This window comes from Bos javanicus, chromosome 14, assembly GCF_032452875.1.
Source record: "Bos javanicus breed banteng chromosome 14, ARS-OSU_banteng_1.0, whole genome shotgun sequence".
NCBI lineage: Eukaryota > Metazoa > Chordata > Mammalia > Artiodactyla > Bovidae > Bos > Bos javanicus.
Window position 1 is genome coordinate 23,128,942 of NC_083881.1, and position 19,354 is coordinate 23,148,295.

Here is a 19,354-nt window from a genome sequence, read left to right on the forward strand (position 1 = left end):
CCGTGGAGGACAGATCCTAGGAGTCCCATCTACAGTCCAGCTAAAACTCAGAGAAATGAAGTGCTTTGCTGCGGTGGAAGCTAGCCTGTCCCAAACCCCCAGCCCCATGTGACTCCTTTCCAGTGTGTTGCACCTTTGACAGCTTGTCTTCCTGCTTGCCTTTGTAGGTTTCACAGCGGCAGCCTCCCTGGTATCCCTGGCTTGGGCCTTGGCCTCCTACCAGAAGGCCCTTCGGGACTCTCGTGATGACAAGAAGCCCATCAGTTACATGGCCGTGGTCATCCAGTTCTGCTGGCACTTCTTCACCATCGCGGCCAGGGTCATCACCTTTGCCCTCTTCGCCTCGGTTTTCCAGCTCTACTTTGGGATCTTCATTGTCCTTCACTGGTGCATCATGACCTTCTGGATCGTCCACTGTGAGACGGAGTTCTGCATCACCAAGTGGGAGGAGATCGTGTTCGACATGGTGGTGGGGATTATCTACATCTTCAGCTGGTTCAATGTCAAGGAAGGCAGGACACGCTGCAGGCTCTTCATTTACTATTTCGTGATCCTTCTGGAAAACACAGCCTTGAGTGCTCTCTGGTACCTCTACAAGGCTCCCCAGATCGCGGACGCGTTTGCCATCCCGGCTCTGTGCGTGGTCTTCAGCAGCTTCTTAACCGGCGTGGTTTTTATGCTGATGTATTATGCCTTCTTTCACCCCAACGGACCCCGATTTGGGCAGTCACCAAGCTGTGCTTGCGAGGACCCTTCTGCTGCCTTCGCTCTGCCTCCAGACGTGGCCACGAGCACCTTGCGGTCCATCTCCAACAACCGCAGTGTCGCCGGCGACCGCGACCAGAAATTCGCAGAGCGAGATGGGTGTGTCCCTGTCTTTCAGGTGAGGCCCACGGCCCCATCCACCCCATCCTCTCGCCCACCACGGATTGAAGAATCCGTCATTAAGATTGACCTGTTCAGGAATAGGTACCCGGCGTGGGAGAGACACGTTTTGGACCGAAGCCTCCGAAAGGCCATCTTAGCCTTTGAATGTTCGCCGTCTCCTCCTAGGCTGCAGTACAAAGACGATGCTCTCATTCAGGAGCGGCTGGAGTATGAGACCACTTTATAAAACGAGAGGACTTGGAGGGACCACGACCTCCAGACAGAGGGGTGACAGCAGGGCTGTGGCAATAAGGAAACTCTCCCCTAGAGCAGGGCGATGGGCTGTGAGACTCCCAGTTTGACCCTCATCGGATACGTGTCTGACCCTCGGACAGCAGAGTGCCCGCTGCTGGCCTCTTTTCAAAGAGCAGCCCCAAGACCCTCCTACTCTGTCTGAAGGGAACAGCCCAGCTCAGTGGGACTCCTTGTTGCCGCCAACCCCTCCAGCTCAATCTTCAGCACATCCATCCAAGGGTACTGTTGTGATGGGAAATACTGCCTCCAATCAGTAGGGTGTTTGGATGAGTTAACTGATCTTTGCATAAAAATATACTGAATCACACATACACACGAGTACACACACACTAACACACATGCCAATCCTCTGTCAAAACAGTTTAGGTGATTTCTCTTGATGCAAAGCTGTGATTCCTGCAGGAAAACTAAGAGAGAAAACATATCCCTCAAGACTCCAGAAAAACAAAAAACAAACAAATAAAAAAAAATATAGTGAAGCTTAGAAAGAATTCATAAACCATCCTCATGTGAAAACCTTACCCAATGGACCGAAAACCTAAGTGTGTTTACACATGTATTAGAATTGATGAAATGGTTCGTTTTCAACACACATCGGGATTTTTTTTTCATTTTAAATTTTCAGTTGAGAACATCTCCTATTACAGAAATCCTATGCAGCCCATGGATGGCTTCTGACAAGACCAAGGAGCTTGATACCTTAGTGATGTAAGTTCAGTGATAATCAGGATGCAGTATTCAGTTGCAAAAACACGTAATAAAACCACGGAGAGGAAGCGGGAGCAAAAGGCAGAATGAGTGTCTGATTTCCTGGCCTGTGCAGCTCACACGGGAAGGTCAGGGTGGAGCGGCGGGAGAGACAGCCAGTGTTCAGGTGCAGGAATGGAGGTTCTATGTGATGGTGGGCAGGCAGGATTTCAGAATACGCCATGCCACACCCTTCTAGTGCCAAAGTCCATCCAACACGAGACTGACGGGAAAGCCCTGAATGGCTGAGCATGGGTGGCGTGAGCCCCACCAAAGCAGAAGACTGCTCAAACAGTCAAGTCCTCTTTGTGTAAAGGACCCTCTCCCCCCACCCCCAAGGTCGAAGTGATGTGTCTTTTAGAGGCTTTGGGACACATTTTTGTAAGTATGAGCCCACAGGTGCAGTGAATATGCTGTGAGAAAACCCTTGTGAACTGATTGAGGGCTTATCACTAGATCCAGCTAAGATCTGTATTTCAGTCATTTTGTAAAGTCCCACTCTTACAACAAGCTTCTGGGTTTTAAATACCTCTGTCCAGCAAGTAAACATTCCCCACTTTCTGTTCCCAGTGTCCCCCACCACCCCCAGTCATGGTGCTTTTTGTTGCATTAAAAGTGCCGGTCAAACTTTGATAGTATTTTTTTATAGTTGGTGCAGAGTGGAATAACTCATGGATTATTTCAATATTTTTGTAATAAAAAATATAGGGTATACATATAGGCATCATCACTTTTTTTATAGACCTGGGATCGTTTAAAATACTTTAAGCATCATAATTACTTGGGATGTAGAAACTGGTCCACAGATCCCATCTGCCTGCCTCAGCAGATCGAGAACACATGTTTCTTGCAAGATCATCCTACTTTGCCATGTCGGTGCCCCCAGGAACCTGGCCAGGGGTGCTATCAGAATATCAGAGGACGAGAGAATCAGCTTAACTAGAAAGGGCTTGTCAAGACTGGCCAATGTTTCCCAGGAAACCAACGATGGAAGTGATGACTCTTCCATCTCTTATGACAAACCTGACCACAGCGGGCAATGTCTTGGATGTCCTTTCCCAGTTTTATATCTACCCAACTGATGCACTAAATATTAGTCAAGTCACTTTTTAAAAAAAAAAAAAGTCAGTTTAACTTAATTATTCAGTTATCTGGACTGTCCAATTCACTTAAACAGTCAAGTTCTAGAGCCACTACCTGTCATGACTGTGTCGTACAGAGGCAGCCGTCCCTATGACGACACCCACAGCAAGTGACAGAGGGCTCGAACTAGGACTTTTTTTGGTACTAAGTCCAAAGGCAGTGTTTAAAAATTAGATGATTTTTATCAGTAGACATATTTTCCTAGTACTCCATGATGGATCCTCCAAGCAGCAGTCCACTAAAAAATAATCTTTGGTTTGGATGTGAAAACGTTACCTGGTCACCAGGAAAGGCCCAGAAAGATGCTCTTCCTGCCAGCAATAGGCCAAAACATTCCACTCCCCACTCTAGAAGGGAAAAATGATTATATTGGCAAATTCTTCACTTTGGTGCCAGCCCGTGGGTCATTAGCTTCATAATTAATGATCTTTTGGAAACCAAATTGCTCAGTTGAACTATCCCTTTGATTCCATGAGTAAATCGCAGATGATAATGTCAGTCAACAAACACAACAGGTCCCATCACTCTTCAATCATGTAAATCCTAAGTTATTTCTCAACTTGATCCTTCGTTTAACAGGTGAAGAATCAAAATGAGCGCCGTGTGACTAAAAAAACGCTGTACTGTGCTTTGTCTTCAAAGTGAGAATGCAGTCAGGAGAGTGCAAGAAGTTTGATATTTTCAGTGATTTTACCAAATACTGTAAATACTCTGTTATCCAACATACTTAAAAGGTGAGGGTTTAATCAAAAATACTTGTTAAGGAAATGACATCTCCATATCTTGTCATAAATAACAAGACTTCTCAAGATTACAGTCAAGAACAACATGACAACAAATGTTACTTCCAAGGAGAATCATGGCTTAATCTTGCTTCCATGATTCAGAAAGCACTGTGTTGCCATCGAGCATGTATTTGTTTCAGATACACTGATAACAGAGCATTTCCAGTATTAGGATTTAAAGAGACATTGTCAACGTACAAAGGAACAAAGTTTGATTTTCATATTTATACTCTAGTATAAACCCTAAGATTTTATTTTCAGTTGACCACTAAATTTTCCACAAGAGTAGCTCAAGAATCCAAAAGGAACAGGCCTTACAAATTGGAACCTACAAATTTGTTAGCATACAAATCGGAAACACTGGATTCTTTATCTGTGAGCTCCAACATCATGTGCTGGGTCTGTTGGGTCACTTGGGGGAGGGGTGCGGTGAAGGGTCTGTCCTTAGTAATTAATTTTGCATAGGACCATGAGTTTTCTAAAAGGAAATATTATAAATCTTCTTCACTTTTAAATGAACATTTCTCAATGAAACTTAAGTTGAGGACTGTATGTATCCTAACCACACTGAGACTTTAAGTATTTGTGTGGAAGAAAAAAAAAAAAAAAATTTCAATGTAAGTCAAAGTTTGGTCCCTCAAAATGACTATGTCCTTTAAATCTTCTCCCATTCCTGTTGTTCTTCTTAACTATGTACTATCTAGTTCAGTAACCTGGACTTTGTAGACACTTTGTAACTCTTCTTTTATGATGTTGCTGTGAACCCAACAAATGAAATAAATTCTCCTACCGACATGGCAAGAATATGCAATTCAAGTATTAGCAAAAGAAAAATACAGAGATGATCTGAAGATGTATTTATAGTTAATTTCTAAATGGCCCATTTCTTTGGCTCTATGAATAAATGAAGTAATAGCACTGACCAATTAAAAGTGAATAGGAATAATTGAAATCTCAATGACTTTTTAAAAAAAAATATTGTATAGACGTGTGTTTAGTATGGATAACACACATATTACATATAATATATGTACACACTCAACTAATGGATAAAAAGTAAAATATATACTGTTGTTAATGCATATAAATGTATGTTATTGACACATAAACTTTTAGATAAAAAGTTTTTTCCCGCTCCTTTTCAGCATCAGCTTAAGTGTAGAATCCATGTCTGTAAGACATCAACACACTTGAACTTGGGTTGGAAATGTTGCTGTTCAGTCACTAAGTCATGTCTGACTTTTTATGACCCCATGAAATGCAGCCCACCAGACTTCCCTGTCTTTCACCATCTCCCAGAATTTGCTCAAACTCATGTCCATTGAGTCAGTGATGCTATCTAACCATCTCATCCTCTGCCACCCTCTTCTCCTTTTGCCTTCAATCTTTTCCAGCATCAGGGTCTTTTACAATGAGTCAGCTTCACATCAGGTGGCCAAAGTATTGGAGCTTCAGCTTCAGCATCAGTCCTTCCAATGAATATTCAGGGTTGATTTCCTTTAGGATTATCTGATTTGATCTCTTTGCAGTCCAAGGAACTCTCAAGAGTCTTCTTCAGTTGGAAATATCTAGATATAATTTAGCATTTTTAACTTGAATGAGTTTTCCCACTCCTCAAGGAGCTCATTTTTAGAGAGATGAGAATACCTTTGAGTCATTTCAAAGATTCTTTCTCTGAACATATTGAATGGAGTAAAGAAAACATCTGGTGTCCTTAGCAGGATTATGTAAGGTTATGTATTTGCCTTTCAGTGTACCAAATACCATTAAGGGAAACAAGTTCTGACACAATGTTTGGACAAGAATCCATAGATTTTTTTTAATCTGATGAACCATTTCTGAGATTACATATATGTTCCCCGGCATTCTCTTGAGTCTTTGCCCTTAACAATTGCTGTTTCCGTATAAAATTTGGATGAGGTGCCTGCATTTTAATGTTTTTCAAGCCTTTAAAAAAAATATCTCAGGCTGTCTTTCAGAAAAACAACTCAGAGAATGGTTGATGTGTGCAATGCAAACACAGCAGGACTGAGGTGGTCATTTCTCTAATTTCAGTGATGGGCGCAAATCGACTCATGTTTGTTTATCTTCAGCAACTCAGAGTCACATTTGAAAACAATCAAATTGTTGGCTTCTGTCAGCTTGTGACTCATAGCACCCTCCCCCCAACTTCTACCCATGTGAAGCAGGAGCCTTTTAAACTGGCTAAGGATAGGCCATTCCTCTCTATCACCCCAACCCATCCCTCCGTTCTAAGTTTCTGGTCCCCACTTGTATCAGACCATCTGGACATTGGGATGGCACCTCTTCTCCTTCACTGGGCAGGCTGCACTGTCTCCCACAAAGCGCTCTCTGTGGACATTTGTCTTGTCCAGGGGCTATCCTAAAAATGAGCTCATGGAAAGATGCAGTAAGTGTCTGTGATCAACAGCCTCCAAAGTGAAACTCTGTGGCATGTGGGTGGAATTGTATAAAAACACAATGAGCCATTTAATTTTGCTAATTGTAGCAATTAGGCAAGCTCTCACACAGCAGAAAGCCAAATGGAGGACGTGGCAAACAGCCGTTTACCCACAGAAATGAGGGGTTCGGAAGTTCTCCCTTGAGTGTTTGAGACATCGTGTTGTTTCACCATCCATCTGAAGCTTTTTCTCTAAATTCCGTAAGGAAAACAAATCAAACTTCTGTAATATTGCATGTAACGATCTAGCCAAGAAATCAAACCTTTAACTTTTTCTGGATATGTTGTTGCTCAGTTGCTAAGTTGTGTCCCACTCTTTGTGACCCTATAGCCAGCCAGACTCCTCTGTCCATGGGATTTTTCAGGCAAGAATACTGGAATGGGCTGCCATTTCCCTCTCCAGGAGATCTTCCCAACCCAGGGATCAAACCTGTGTCTCTTGCATTGGCAGGTGAATTCTTTACTGCTGAGCCACCTAGGAAGCCCCCTTTCTGGGTCTATATTCTGCTAAATAAGGGTCAGTTAATGTCCTTGAAATATCTAGCTGCTTTGCTGATATCATTTTCATAATATACCAGCATAAGTCAGAAACACTGACTGAATCAAATTTTTGCTTTGGTTATTCCCCTGCCCTACCCCTCTAAGACTTATGCCATTCATTTCCCTGTATTAATGGGAACTGACTGAGCCCAAGAGCATCAAGGATTAGCCAGCTTTATCTCCATGATCTCGTTCCATCTTCTCTGTCATCTATGAGTTAAGTTCCGTTTACAGACAAAACTTAAGCTCACAGACACTAAATTAGGCAAGGGTCCCATAGCTGGAAACACTGGAGCTGAGAGATAAACACAACTTGTCATGACTTCTCACAACCGCAAATCCTTCTAGAAAACCAAGGAATATTTTCCCACCAAAATCTCTTCCGTCCTTGGCAAGATCTCAGGAGAAACAAAAATGTGGTCTGACGATCCAATTTTTCAAGAGAATTTCATTTAAAAATCAAAAAGGTCCTTCAAGATTAGAAGTTAAAAATAAAAAAAGTCAGTGATGAGAAACAAGTCTTTATCACTTGTCATTGAATTTTACTGCGACCCCCTAATTCAGAGTAGGCAGATAAATGCTTGTATTTCATTCCAAACAACTGTCTCTCCCCACTTCCATGGCTCTACTTTGCACTAAAATAAGTGATAAATACAAATTAGCCTGATGGTTCTTTTCTTGTATTCTCTATATGTATGCTTCTGTCTTCCAGTTAGGTAAAGGGAAAGACAGCCAAACCCTACTACTTGCCTTGACCTTCAGACTGGGGAAAAAAAGAGAGATGGGGGTGGGGAAAGGAAGAAGGAAAGATGAATCTAAGGAATCTTTGAGTGACACTGTGTGTGCGTGTGCGTGTGTGTGTGTGTGTGTGTGTGTGTGTTTTGGTCACTCCATTGTGTCTGGCTCTTTGTGACCCCCATGGACTGTAGCTCACCAAGCTCCTCTGTCCGTGGGATTCTCCAGACAAGAATACTACATTGGGTTGCCATTTCCTTTTCCAGGGGATCTTCTCAACCCAGGGATCAAATCCAGGTTTTCTGCTTTGCAGGCTGATCCTTTTCTGTCTGAGCCACTGTTACTTTCATGTTATAAAATAACTCTATTCCACTGCCATAATTTACCCTAAATTTCATTTAATATCTTGCAGGTCACAAAATTTAATATGTACACAGATTACTATACCACCAGTTGAACCATCATATAAATCTGGAAATTTCCTCTTAGATGAAAAGTTTATACCTAAAGAATATAGCATTTACCAAATATTTGTGGAGTTGGATTATAAAATAACGTATGTGTCTTCTCCATCCTCAACTTAGACATAATGTGCCTGGGATCCACAGGATGACAGAGTTGTGACCCATTCAGTGATTCTGTTGTATAGGAAGTAGTGTGTGTGGGCTGAATTCATGCTAAAAAGGTGGCCACAGCAATAAACCAAAAATGATCTCAATCCTGATGTTTATTTTAAAAAATAGACACAGCCATCAGTCCAAATGTAATATGTTAAAAATACAAGCAATCTGACTTCTGACTTTGATATGACTTAAACAGATCTTTATGAAGTTAGGTTAAATTAGGTGTCATGAACTTTTATAGAGAAAGCATCTAAATGAGATTTCAATGTTACTTAAGAACACTTCTTTTAGAAATGAGGGTGACAGAGATCCAAAGGGATCAGGCATTTTTCAGTATCAGAATTCCTTCAGCCATTCATCTATCAAGTGTGATCTATATGCCTGGCACTGCCAGGCAATACACAGTCACATGTGGAAGGAATTCCATATTCTAGCAGCTCACACTTTGGTCTTTGGTAGCAGAAGAGTCGTCTGACTTCAGCTATAGTTCTTTCTATCCTATCACACCGCTTCTCTTCTTAATGTCTACATTTAATTCCATACCAGAGCAATAAAGAAACAAGTTTTTCCAAGATTGTGTTACATAAGCCTCGCAATACACAGTTAGCCTGCATAGTGGCAAACATAAGGTTACAGTATAAATATAAAGATAAATCAACAATAGATGGCTGCTGATAAAGAGAAAAGTAGTTTTGTAATTTGTTCTTATGCCTTTTCAACACTAGATATTTTTAAGTCAAGACCACAAAGCAAAAATAAATTTCAAGACACTCTTTGGCATAAGTATTTGACTCAAGGGTTTCCCAGGTGGTGCTAGTGGTAAAGATCCTACCTGCAATGCAGGATACACAAGAGACACAGGTTCGCTCCTTGGGTCAGGAAGATGCCCTGGAGAAGGGCATGGCAACCCACTCCAGTATTCTTGCCTGCAGAATTCCATGGACGGAGGAGCCTGGTGGGCTCTTAGAGTCCATAGGGTCACACAGAGTTGGACACGACTTAAGTGACTTAGCATGCACGCATGCATATTTGACTCAAACCAATCATCTTTGAATCAGCTTTGGAAATATTCCTGAGGATTTGTTTTTAAGAAGAGATGTGAAATCAGCATGCTTCTGAGATGGCACTTCTCTGACCTTCAGGAAGCATCTTTGATGAGCACTTATGATACCTTTTTGTCCCAGTCACCATTCTGGGGGTTTTTTGGTTTTCTTTTTTTGGCCACATCATGCTGCATGTGGGATCTTAGTTCCCTGACCAGGGATCAAACCAGCACCCCATGGTGCTCAGAAGTCTTAACCACTGGACCACCAGGGAAGCCCCCAATTATGGTTTTTAATGGAGTTCTGGCTGGCCACAGAGGAACGCAAGAGGGACCTACAGTTAAGACAGAATGAGGATATATGTTGTGAGGGAGTCAGAAACCCCCTCTGGACAAGGGGCATTTCGTTTATAAAAGTGCACATGGGGCGTGCAGGCTTGTCAAAGATCTCCCTTTCCCATCATCAGTAGAACTTCATTGCAAAACGATATCTCTCTGTACACCAAAGTTAGATGCCCCAGTAGGTTTCCCCAGAACATAGTCTGCAGCATGCATGTTATTTAGGAAGAACACATTTTCAGACATAAACCTCAGTTATTGCAACCTGAGAGGATGTTCTAAAGCCCCATGCCCAGATGAGCAGCAGTGACCTGCATCACACTTCAGGAGTGAAGACTGCCAGCCCCACCCTGTGTGGACACATGCTGGCATGGTACCCATTCCAAGTCTCTCCTTCAATATGGCCCACACTGATTGGCTTCCCATAGATGTAAAAGAGCATCTTATTTAAAGATAACTATTGACATACATAACTAATTTCCTCTGAGTTAAATAATTCTGGTTAGGGAAGGCTATAAACTCATAGGTCCTCTGTGGAATAAAAGGAAAGAGAAAAGAAAGCATAGTCATTTTTATGAGCCCAGAATATCACCAAGAATCCCTTCAGCAAAACAGCTGACTTAATAATAGTGCTAAGTCAGAGCCCAAAAGTCTTGGTTCCTGCCACCATGAGTGGTTCATTACGATGACTGCCCCCGTCTCAGGGGTGGTAACAGACAAGGCGAGTACACTTACTGATGTTTGCAGAGAAACATCACATTTAACACAACAGATCAACATCAGAACCAATAATCAACTTGATAAGCAAATACTACCAGCACAGTACCAACACAAAATTTTCTCTCATGCCAATATTGAAGCCTGTCACCTACTCTGTTATTAGAATTTCAGAAAATGTAAGGTTTATTGTTTTTATTTTGCTTCTACCTACCAAATTCACCTGGTGGCCATTCGCTCTCTCTGTTGCTTGATTTGCATTCAAATGAAACTAATCAAATTCTTACTTCATTTAAGTGCTACAAATATTAATAAGTGAAGATGTTGTGTTTAAGCTAATTTAATTGAGCTGTTCTAGTGGCAGTCTGGTATCAAGTTGTATCAAATCAATGCTCTTAATTGTTTCAAATTAATTCATCTATCAGGAAGTTCTAAAACACCTTTAAGTGTGTTGAAAATCCATTTTGGGTTTCTATCATTGTAAGAAATTCCTATTTTGATTGCAAGCCAGTAGAATGGGTTGTAATCAACACTGGAGTTTCAGTCCATTGTGGTTCTGGCAGTTGGGTACCACTATGATAACTTAGCAATTAACCTTCCACCTGTGGCTTTCTATTTGTGTTGCTGAGAGTTCTTCTATTCAAACTGGGAGCAATAGCACATCATCCTATAATCAACGGAGATCTGTCAGTTAGTCAAGAATTGTCATTTCATATCCTTCTTTCAAAGAACTAAGATATCTAACAACTCCCCTTATTAACCTTTCTAAGGTATTGTACCTAGAAAAAGAAATACAACTCTCAAGTGTGTCTTGTCTTGAAAGCCTGGGGTTAAATGTCTTCTTTGGTCTGAACCAGAGTTTTGGAGACAGCAGTTTCTCCTGTTTGGAGGAAGGGAAGGGAGCCGAAGATGAACTAGCCACACCAGAAACAGGAGCCTCCGCTGCACAAAGCCTCACAGTGCTGATGCTATTGATTCCCTTCTCTTTTTTACAGAAACACCTTGGAACTTGTCAAGATTTACTGAAGGTGATTTGCGTTAATTAATTCAACAGACCCTTTAATCTTGGGAATTCTTGACTTGTGAGATTGCAGTCAAGCTAGTGCAAAGGGAAATGAGTCAGTTAGTAGGAAGGAGCGCTCATTCAGTGTGGTGAGGTCCGCAGGCCTGGAGAGAAAGGCCTCTGTGAAGTAGGGTGCTCCAGAATCCCTGCTCCCTGCTTCTCACTCCGGTGATGAACTTCCACCTTCTTCATTTGTTTTTGCCTTCATTTGCACAGCTTTGAAAGGCCTTCCCCTAGCCGCTCAATGGTAAAGAATCTGCCTGCCAATGCAGGAGACACAAGAGACCTGGGTTCGATCCCTGAGTCAGGAAGATCCCCTGGAGAAGGAGATGGCAATCCACTCCAGTATTCTTGCCTGGAGAATCCCATGGATAGAGGAGCCTAGTGGGCTGCAGTCCATGGGGTCGCAGAGAGTCGGACACAACATAGTGACTAAACGACAACAACTTTGAAAAAAGAGAAAAAAGTGAATGGATTCCTGGGGGCTTACATAGCTCAGTGCACTGGGTTATGGAGACTCACCTTAAATGGATACAAATCTATTTGTGTTTGGAAATGAGGGGGAAAAAGTCACTGTCATCTGTTTAATGATTGATCTGAGTACAGTTGCTGTTCTTCATTTCCTGATAGTTTCGTTGTCAGCATTGTAATAACCAATTTATAAAATTAAATTTATAATTCAGTTTTGGAGGTAAAATCTGCATGGCTGTAGCTATGGAACCATTTGATTCCTGCCTTCTTAGGTGGTGACATTGCCAATTTCAAACTGAAGTACGTTTGTATGCGGACTTGGCTCTCCCGTTGCTTCTCCAACCCTGTGTAACCTTGGTTACCAGCTCTGAGATCACCAAGCTGACATTCTGAGCACCTGAGTGTTCACTGAAAAATAAACAGGTGATCTCTTAATTAAAAATCATGCTTGGTTCCCACTTGCTTCTCTTTTTAAGGAAAGGTTTCAGCTGCAAGGTAGGGATAGATGTACTTCAGATCAAAGTTTATAAGAGTCAGACATCCGTATGTTGTTATATAGTTTCCTGTCTAACCTCTCAGTAGAACAGCTTCAGACACTAACACTAGAAGAATGAGTGAAAGTCTTCCGATATATCTGAACAATGAACAATCTAACAGAAAAAGAAGACGATGTTGTGGTCCTTTTTATACCTCTTCCAAAGGTGTTTCTCCTTCATCAATGACCATCTTGGTGATGATCTCCAAGACGTACCAAGAGGTACCAAGTGATAGTCCCAGTTTTAGGCACCAGGGTTGTCCTGTACTTCAGCAAATCTAGCTCTGAGCACAAGCACTGAAGTGTAATGGTGAAATAGTGGCCTGCCACCAAGCAACTTTCAATTGCAAGGCAATGAAAACTAAGAAGTTGAAGAAAGTGTCAATTTTCTCAATCTCTAAAGCCAAAAAAGGCACAAATATCCTCTATCTTGTCCAATAAGTTGGTTGGCTGTTGTCACATAGAAACAAGAAATCATCCTCTAAAACAAGGCTTTTGAGTAGAAGTGACTACGAGAGGTGTTGGAACACAAGTTTCCCACTATTGTAAATGCGCAGTTGTGGGGACTGCGGAGGAAACCTGTCAGAGGTTCATTAGGAATATTTGCCTTTTGTAGAGCAGAGGTCGCTGTGGACCCTGCTACTCTGTGGTGGTGACAATAGACGCATCCACTGAGGAAAGGCCAGGGCATGGCTGGACAAGGAGGACAGAGATGACCTCAGTGGCTCTGTGTCTGAGACTAACTCTGTCCTTAAGGGGACTCTCCTGCTTGACAGTTTCCCTTGGTCATTGGCCTGTTCCCTCCTAGCCAACTCTGTGTGCTGAGGGCTTCTGATGGGTTATAAACTGAGATATTTGAAGGTACAGTAAGTACCCTTGCTTGTAAAACATGACCATTGAATCATCCTTTGTCTTAACAACAGTGAGATTCAGGGTGACCACGGCCCTATTCAACCATCCCATTATAAATACATCATGACATCCCAAGAACCTCTGTGTTCAAACCCACTAAACCGGGTCAACAAATTTATTACTTGAATCATTTCAACATATTTTGGACCTTGATTCTGTCATCACCTAGACTGCATCTTTGTCCCCAGATAGCAAAAATAATTCTCGGGAGAACAGTTTTCAGAATAACGGAAGTGAAGAAAGGTGGACAATGAAGAAATTTTTCAAGGGAGACAAAACCTCTGGACCACCAGCAGCCCTAAAAGCTTTATTTTTCCTCATGACTATGTTTCTTTTCATTTGAGGGCTTTCAGCACCTGAATTTTCCAAATGATTGCCAACTCATCTTCAAAAACAGAAGTCGACAGCATGGTGTTATTAAAAAATAAAAGGACTGTCCTACAAGAATGTAAATATCCCAAGAAAAAGTAAAGAAGTCAGTCACTCCAGGAGCAAATTTGGCATTTGTGATGTCAAACATCTGGAGCATTGGGAAAATCGGATGTTTGAATCCTTGTGTTCTTTCTGCTTGTCTGGTGTTGCCTAGATAGACAGAAAATGCTCAGGTGTTGTAGGTAATAGCACTAAACTTTCTTGTGCATTAATCTATTGCTGGCAATATTCTGCTGCTATAGATCTCTTTGTTGTGCAAAGAGAAATAAATAATGCAGAGTCAACACCATTTGATTTTTATTTGCTTTCAGCAAACATGAATGGGAGACTTGCGGGAGGCGGTCCTGGGATCCTGGGAGGTGATTGTGGAACAGACTTCCTGCGGGGTGAAAGTTCCAGAGGCCTGCCTCTCGGGCCCTGCCTGGCAAGGGAGCTTACTATTCAGCTGTTTTCCATCTTTTAGAATTTTCTAGTTGCTCCTCTGCTGCTCACATACTGTTAATCCTTCACAGAGTCTACTTGACAGAATCGTTCAAGGGAAATACAAATGTGTGTTTTATTCTTCAAATAGTAAGTTTTTATTTCAAGGATTTCTTAGACCTTTGAAGCATAAAAATAGTTAAACTATTTCTCTTTTGGGAACAAGGACATAGAGGAGGACACAGAGGGGCTGGTCCAGTGATGGGGACGCAAGGTGACGGAACATGAATGCCCATCGTCCCCATCCTTGGCCACATTTTTCGCACACATGAAAGAGAGAATGTTCATCTACCTACCTCACAGGGGTGTTGGGAAGATTAATGTGAGTTGGAAAAGTGCTTTGACACCTGGTGACTAGTGTTCGCACAGAGAAGAACTCAGGGTTGGGAGGGAGCAGGCTGGGGAAGAAGGTTAAGGATAGAAAAGCAGTCACTCAGCCATCCAAGACTCTGATGATTCCTGATCAAAGTGCAACTTCTTCAAAGGTCTATGGAGAAATTCTTTTAAATTATCAACTTTTTAATAAGAAATTTTACTCCTTTCATACAAACACTGAGAATGACAATTTTCCTCTTAGTGAAACTGAATGTTACTAAATATTTATCAAATGTACCCAGAAAAGGTGGCTTCTTTCGATGCCTGAAAAATTTTCATACCTGATCCCAAGCTACATTTTCCAGAATGCTTGCATAACACCCAATTCAGTACTAATGCTGGCAGGTGGTACTCTGAAACCCACTTCTGGGAGGGAGAATTTGTTACTGAGGTTAGATTTCTTCTTGTTTACAATGAGATTCTTTCTCACCCCTAAGTGGACACATGTCTCCCTTTATGATCCAATAAAAGAAACCAGAGCCTTATTTCTTCCCCAATTTCTGAGTTGATTTATTTTCAGAGTATAAATATATTTTAAATATTTCAGAGAAGTGTTTGTTTACACAAGGGCTTCAGCCGTACATGGATCCACATCTGTACTTACACACAGACCTGAGTTCTGCTCCAGGACAGAGGAGGTGGTGGGGGAGGCCTTGCCAAGAAGAGCAGCTTGTACGACTTACTTCCTGCCAAAGTAACGTGTTTCCTCTCAAATATTTAGTCCTGAGAAGAACTAGTGCTAAGTAATATGATTTGTCATTTTTGAGTCAGGGAGGCGATACGGTAATCATAGAATATTATTCATGGGAATATACCCGGGAAACTATACTAACAGTGCAGAGAATGTTTTCATGATGTGACTTTATGAGGCGAAGTTGTTGTACATAAATATTATCATTGTGCCCTTATTTAAAAACTATATCCTTTGCAAAAAAAGATTGCATGCTCTTAAAACTATGAAATAGGGCTTCAGAATGTTTACTAGATAAGTGGGTCTGGAGCTTGCATAACGTACATATTCAACAGAATCTCTTCTGGATTCTAAAATCTTGTTGCTAGTGATACAACCAAGGCTTAAAACTTCAGACTGGATAAACATGTCTAATGCATGGTATTGAGTTTCCTGAAGCATGAATTTAACCTAGGTGATTATCTGACCCATCAAAAAAAATTATATTGCCACATCAGACTTAAGTATCATTTTGCTGTTGTTTTGGTTGGTGTTTTGTAGGATTTTGAGACTCAAAATATGATTGTAGTAATAAGTGAATCAAAATAACTTGAACTTCTCTGGGCTTTTTTTCCCCAGTTCCTAGCATCAAGACTCTTTCAACCAAAAGTGCAGCAGACTATCCTTGTCGCTGTGAAGGGAAATACCTGTGTCTTTGTTTTTGTACAAGAAAACTGAGGTTGAGTGGCCTTGGTGCAAGGACCTGGAGATGCAAGGGCTGAAGCAGCCTCTCAGGTGGATTTGCTGGGAGGAGAGAAGGAGGTCAGTGGGCAGAATACGCCCTTGGGATATTTCACCCCAAAGGCACAAAACGGAATCTGAAGGGATGAAAGCTGGACCATTCTTCAAAATGCTAGAATCTAAATTCTAAACTTAAAAAAAGTGGAGTCAAACTGTTATCACATGTAGGCTTAAATCTGATCAGTGGGGAAAGGGGGATTTGAACGCCCCAAACATTTCAGTCTTTTTAAGACTTTTCAGTCCATGTAAAACTTTCCAATATCCTTCCTAAAAATAAGATACTCTTTCAGAAAAGCAGGTTTTTAACAAAGATAAATCTGATCATATGATTGTGGACCAGTCATGTCCTCATCACACGTGACACGTTTTAAATGCAGTCTTCAAGTTCCATGGCTATTTCTGGTTAACATTTTATCTTGTAAGAGTAAAAAACACATGTAAAATTCTGTTTTGCTCAAAAAGAATGTCTCCCACCTTGTTTATATCCCTTCTTATCCTTAGCATGTTATTATCACAAAACTCCTTTCATATCTAGGTGGTATGAGATCGCTGAAAAATGAAACTTTCCGTCAACTGCTTTTTGAAGGGCCCACGTGAAGCCTCTCTTTAGGCAGGATGTTGAGAGAGAGCCTACTCTCTGCTCTTCTCAGCTAGCAGACTGCTCACCAGCTTGGAGAGAGAGAGTTAAAGGTACAAAGTAGGATTTCCCATTCTCAGAACAAGTTGAGCAGCAGATAAGCCAGGAGGTTCCTCCCCCTATGTATACCTATGGCTGATTCATTATGAGGTTTGACAGAAAACAGCAAAATTCTGTAAAGCAAATATCCTTCAATAAAAAAATAAATTTTTTAAAAATGGTACTTTGAATTCAGGGCTAAAGACAAACACGTCCTCCAAGTAAGAGTGAAACCATCCTTCCTACTGATTTGTCTCTCCATCTTTACTAAACTCTTCTTACAGTTTAGTTCAAAATTTCTAGGAATGTTAACTAGTGCCATTTTATGTTATAGCTTCAGTGCAGAAATTGGGAAAGCATGAATTATAAAATTTGCTGGGGCTATAGATTTCTGTACTGACATCCTACCAAGTAGATTTTCCATACTACTACTAATATTCCAGTTTAATTAATAATATGTGAAAGGGAAATAGAAGCATTTTACTCAGCATTAAACCACTGCATAATTGAAACCGGCTTCCTCACAGCAATGATTTTTGCTGCTGACATTTGTTCTTCATCCTCCTGTTATTTTAAGTAAATAATTTTCACATCGAACTACCTCAGCTACTGTTTTATTTCAAAAGGTGAAACCATGCACTTTGTAACCAACAAGTTTTTCATTTAAAATTCCAAAAAGATACACTTGGTGCAAAGCAATTTTCAAAAAAATTTGTACATGACATAAGCAACCCAACCTCAAGAGGTTGTCCTACATTTTGTTTCTAAGTTCCATTGGGAGTGAAATCCTCATTTCCACTCAACACCAAGAGAAGCTGCTCTATATTTGCTTGATTTGCCTTAAACATTCTGTGCTCCTTTCCCAGTTCGATCTTTTGTTGTTGCTGTTGTTCTTTTAAATTTATCTTTAAGGAGAACATATACCAGGTGGGAGGGGAATAGCCAGCGATGAGAATGGACCATCATTTCTCAGTTCTCTGTTGTCAACTCTCTCTGCATGACCTTCCAAGTGTGGGGAATGCCCATTCTTGTGCTTCCCTCTCCCCTGCCCACCCTGTGACCAACACTGAAATTAGGTCTGAGAGACCCGTGTGTGTGTGTGTGTTTGTGTGTGTGTGTGTGTTTAGGGGATGGAGTTGGCATTCCCCAGCCCCCGCCCCCACCCCCAGCACAAGCACAGTGCCTGGACCCGAGTGATAACCTTGGCAGTTGTTGTGCTTTACTTTGTAAACACTGTACAAATGTATTTGGGATTTTATTTGAAATGAAGAAGTAAACTACTTATTAAATTTTTTTCTTCCTGTAAATATATATATTCAAATTCCAGGTATACAAACATTCCTTTAGCGTTTGGATTGTAAGAGTGTCTTTATTGGCTGGAGGCTGCTGCTTCCCTGCACAGTCTCCACCCGCTGTAGTGGAAAGCACAGTGTGTGGAATATTCACTGTACTGCAGTACCATCGTCATTTTGGTTTGTTGAGTAAGTTGCAATTTGTGATGAAACAAAGTGGAAAGTAGTGCTTCATAATGAACAGATTTCCTTGGTTACATGATTTTTCTTGTAAAACTTAAAAAAAAAAAGAAGACTTGAAATTTTCTATATTTGGATTTTGTAGATTTTTTTTTTATTTTATTGCAACACAAGGTACCAAAATCATTAAATAAAGTACACTGTGGTCATTTTAACAAAAGTCTGAGTTCCTGATTCTTTCTAAGTCTAGGAAGAGGGCAGGACATTGTGGGTCTAAGATGAGAAGGTGAAAGAAGGCTGTATTCATGGGCACAGTCTCCCAACAACGTGACTGAAACCTGCAAACAGAGCTGAGTTCTGTTGAATCTGAAATAAATTTAAAATTAAATTATATCAATTTCTAAGATATGTTTCATCTATACATTTTAGTCCTAAAAAGCGATAACGTTTCTCTAAAATGACTACAAAAATGAAGAGATGTTTCAGCTCATAAAGAGGCTTAAAAATGTGAATCATTGGTTTAAACATTAATAAAAGGAAACATTGTCAATGAACAAAAGTACTTTTTAAAAGGACAATGTTTCTAAGTGCCTGATTTTTCTATGAAATTAGGGTTTATGCTATACATAATTGTTTTTCTTAAAATATGTTAATTTTTTAAAGAAATGTTCCATTTTCTATACAGTTAGGTAAGTGTTCTACTGGTTCATGTAGCCTTTCTTTGTAGAATATTTAAAAGGAGCTGAAGCATCAGCTATATGTGTAGAGAAACTGCTATACACAACAGATGGAACAAAGTTTAAAACTATTAGAAAGAACAAAGAATTGAAATAATCAAGAATTCACTTGTTTCTTTTTTAGAGAAATTTATCAGAGCTTTCTTTTTTCCTGACCAATAGTAACACATGTTAAATGTAAAAATACTGGAAGCCCATCCGGTATTTTAAAAATACTGGAAAGACTCTTTCCAGTCTTTTTGGAAGCATCTATATTTTTTACATTGAGATTTTTAAAAGTGTTTTTGAACATCACAACCAACTGACATGCACCATATGGAGTCATAAATATGAACAAAACACGAAGAGTCCAGATATGCTAGTAGTTGATTCAGTTCAGTTCAGTTCAGTCGCTCAGTCGTGTCCAACTCTTTGCG

General features: G+C 40.8%; 1 protein-coding gene across 1 annotated transcript in view; it reads left to right on the forward strand.

Annotated features, from left to right (window-relative positions):
• Positions 1-18,555, forward strand: part of XKR4 (XK related 4) — a 329,136-nt gene extending 310,581 nt beyond the window's left edge. The window contains exon 3 of the mRNA XM_061438768.1: positions 168-18,555. Within this exon, the coding sequence (XP_061294752.1) occupies positions 168-1,114 (947 nt within the window). The 3' untranslated portion in view covers positions 1,115-18,555. The remainder of the gene's footprint in view (positions 1-167) is intronic.
• The last annotated feature ends 799 nt before the right edge of the window (positions 18,556-19,354 follow it).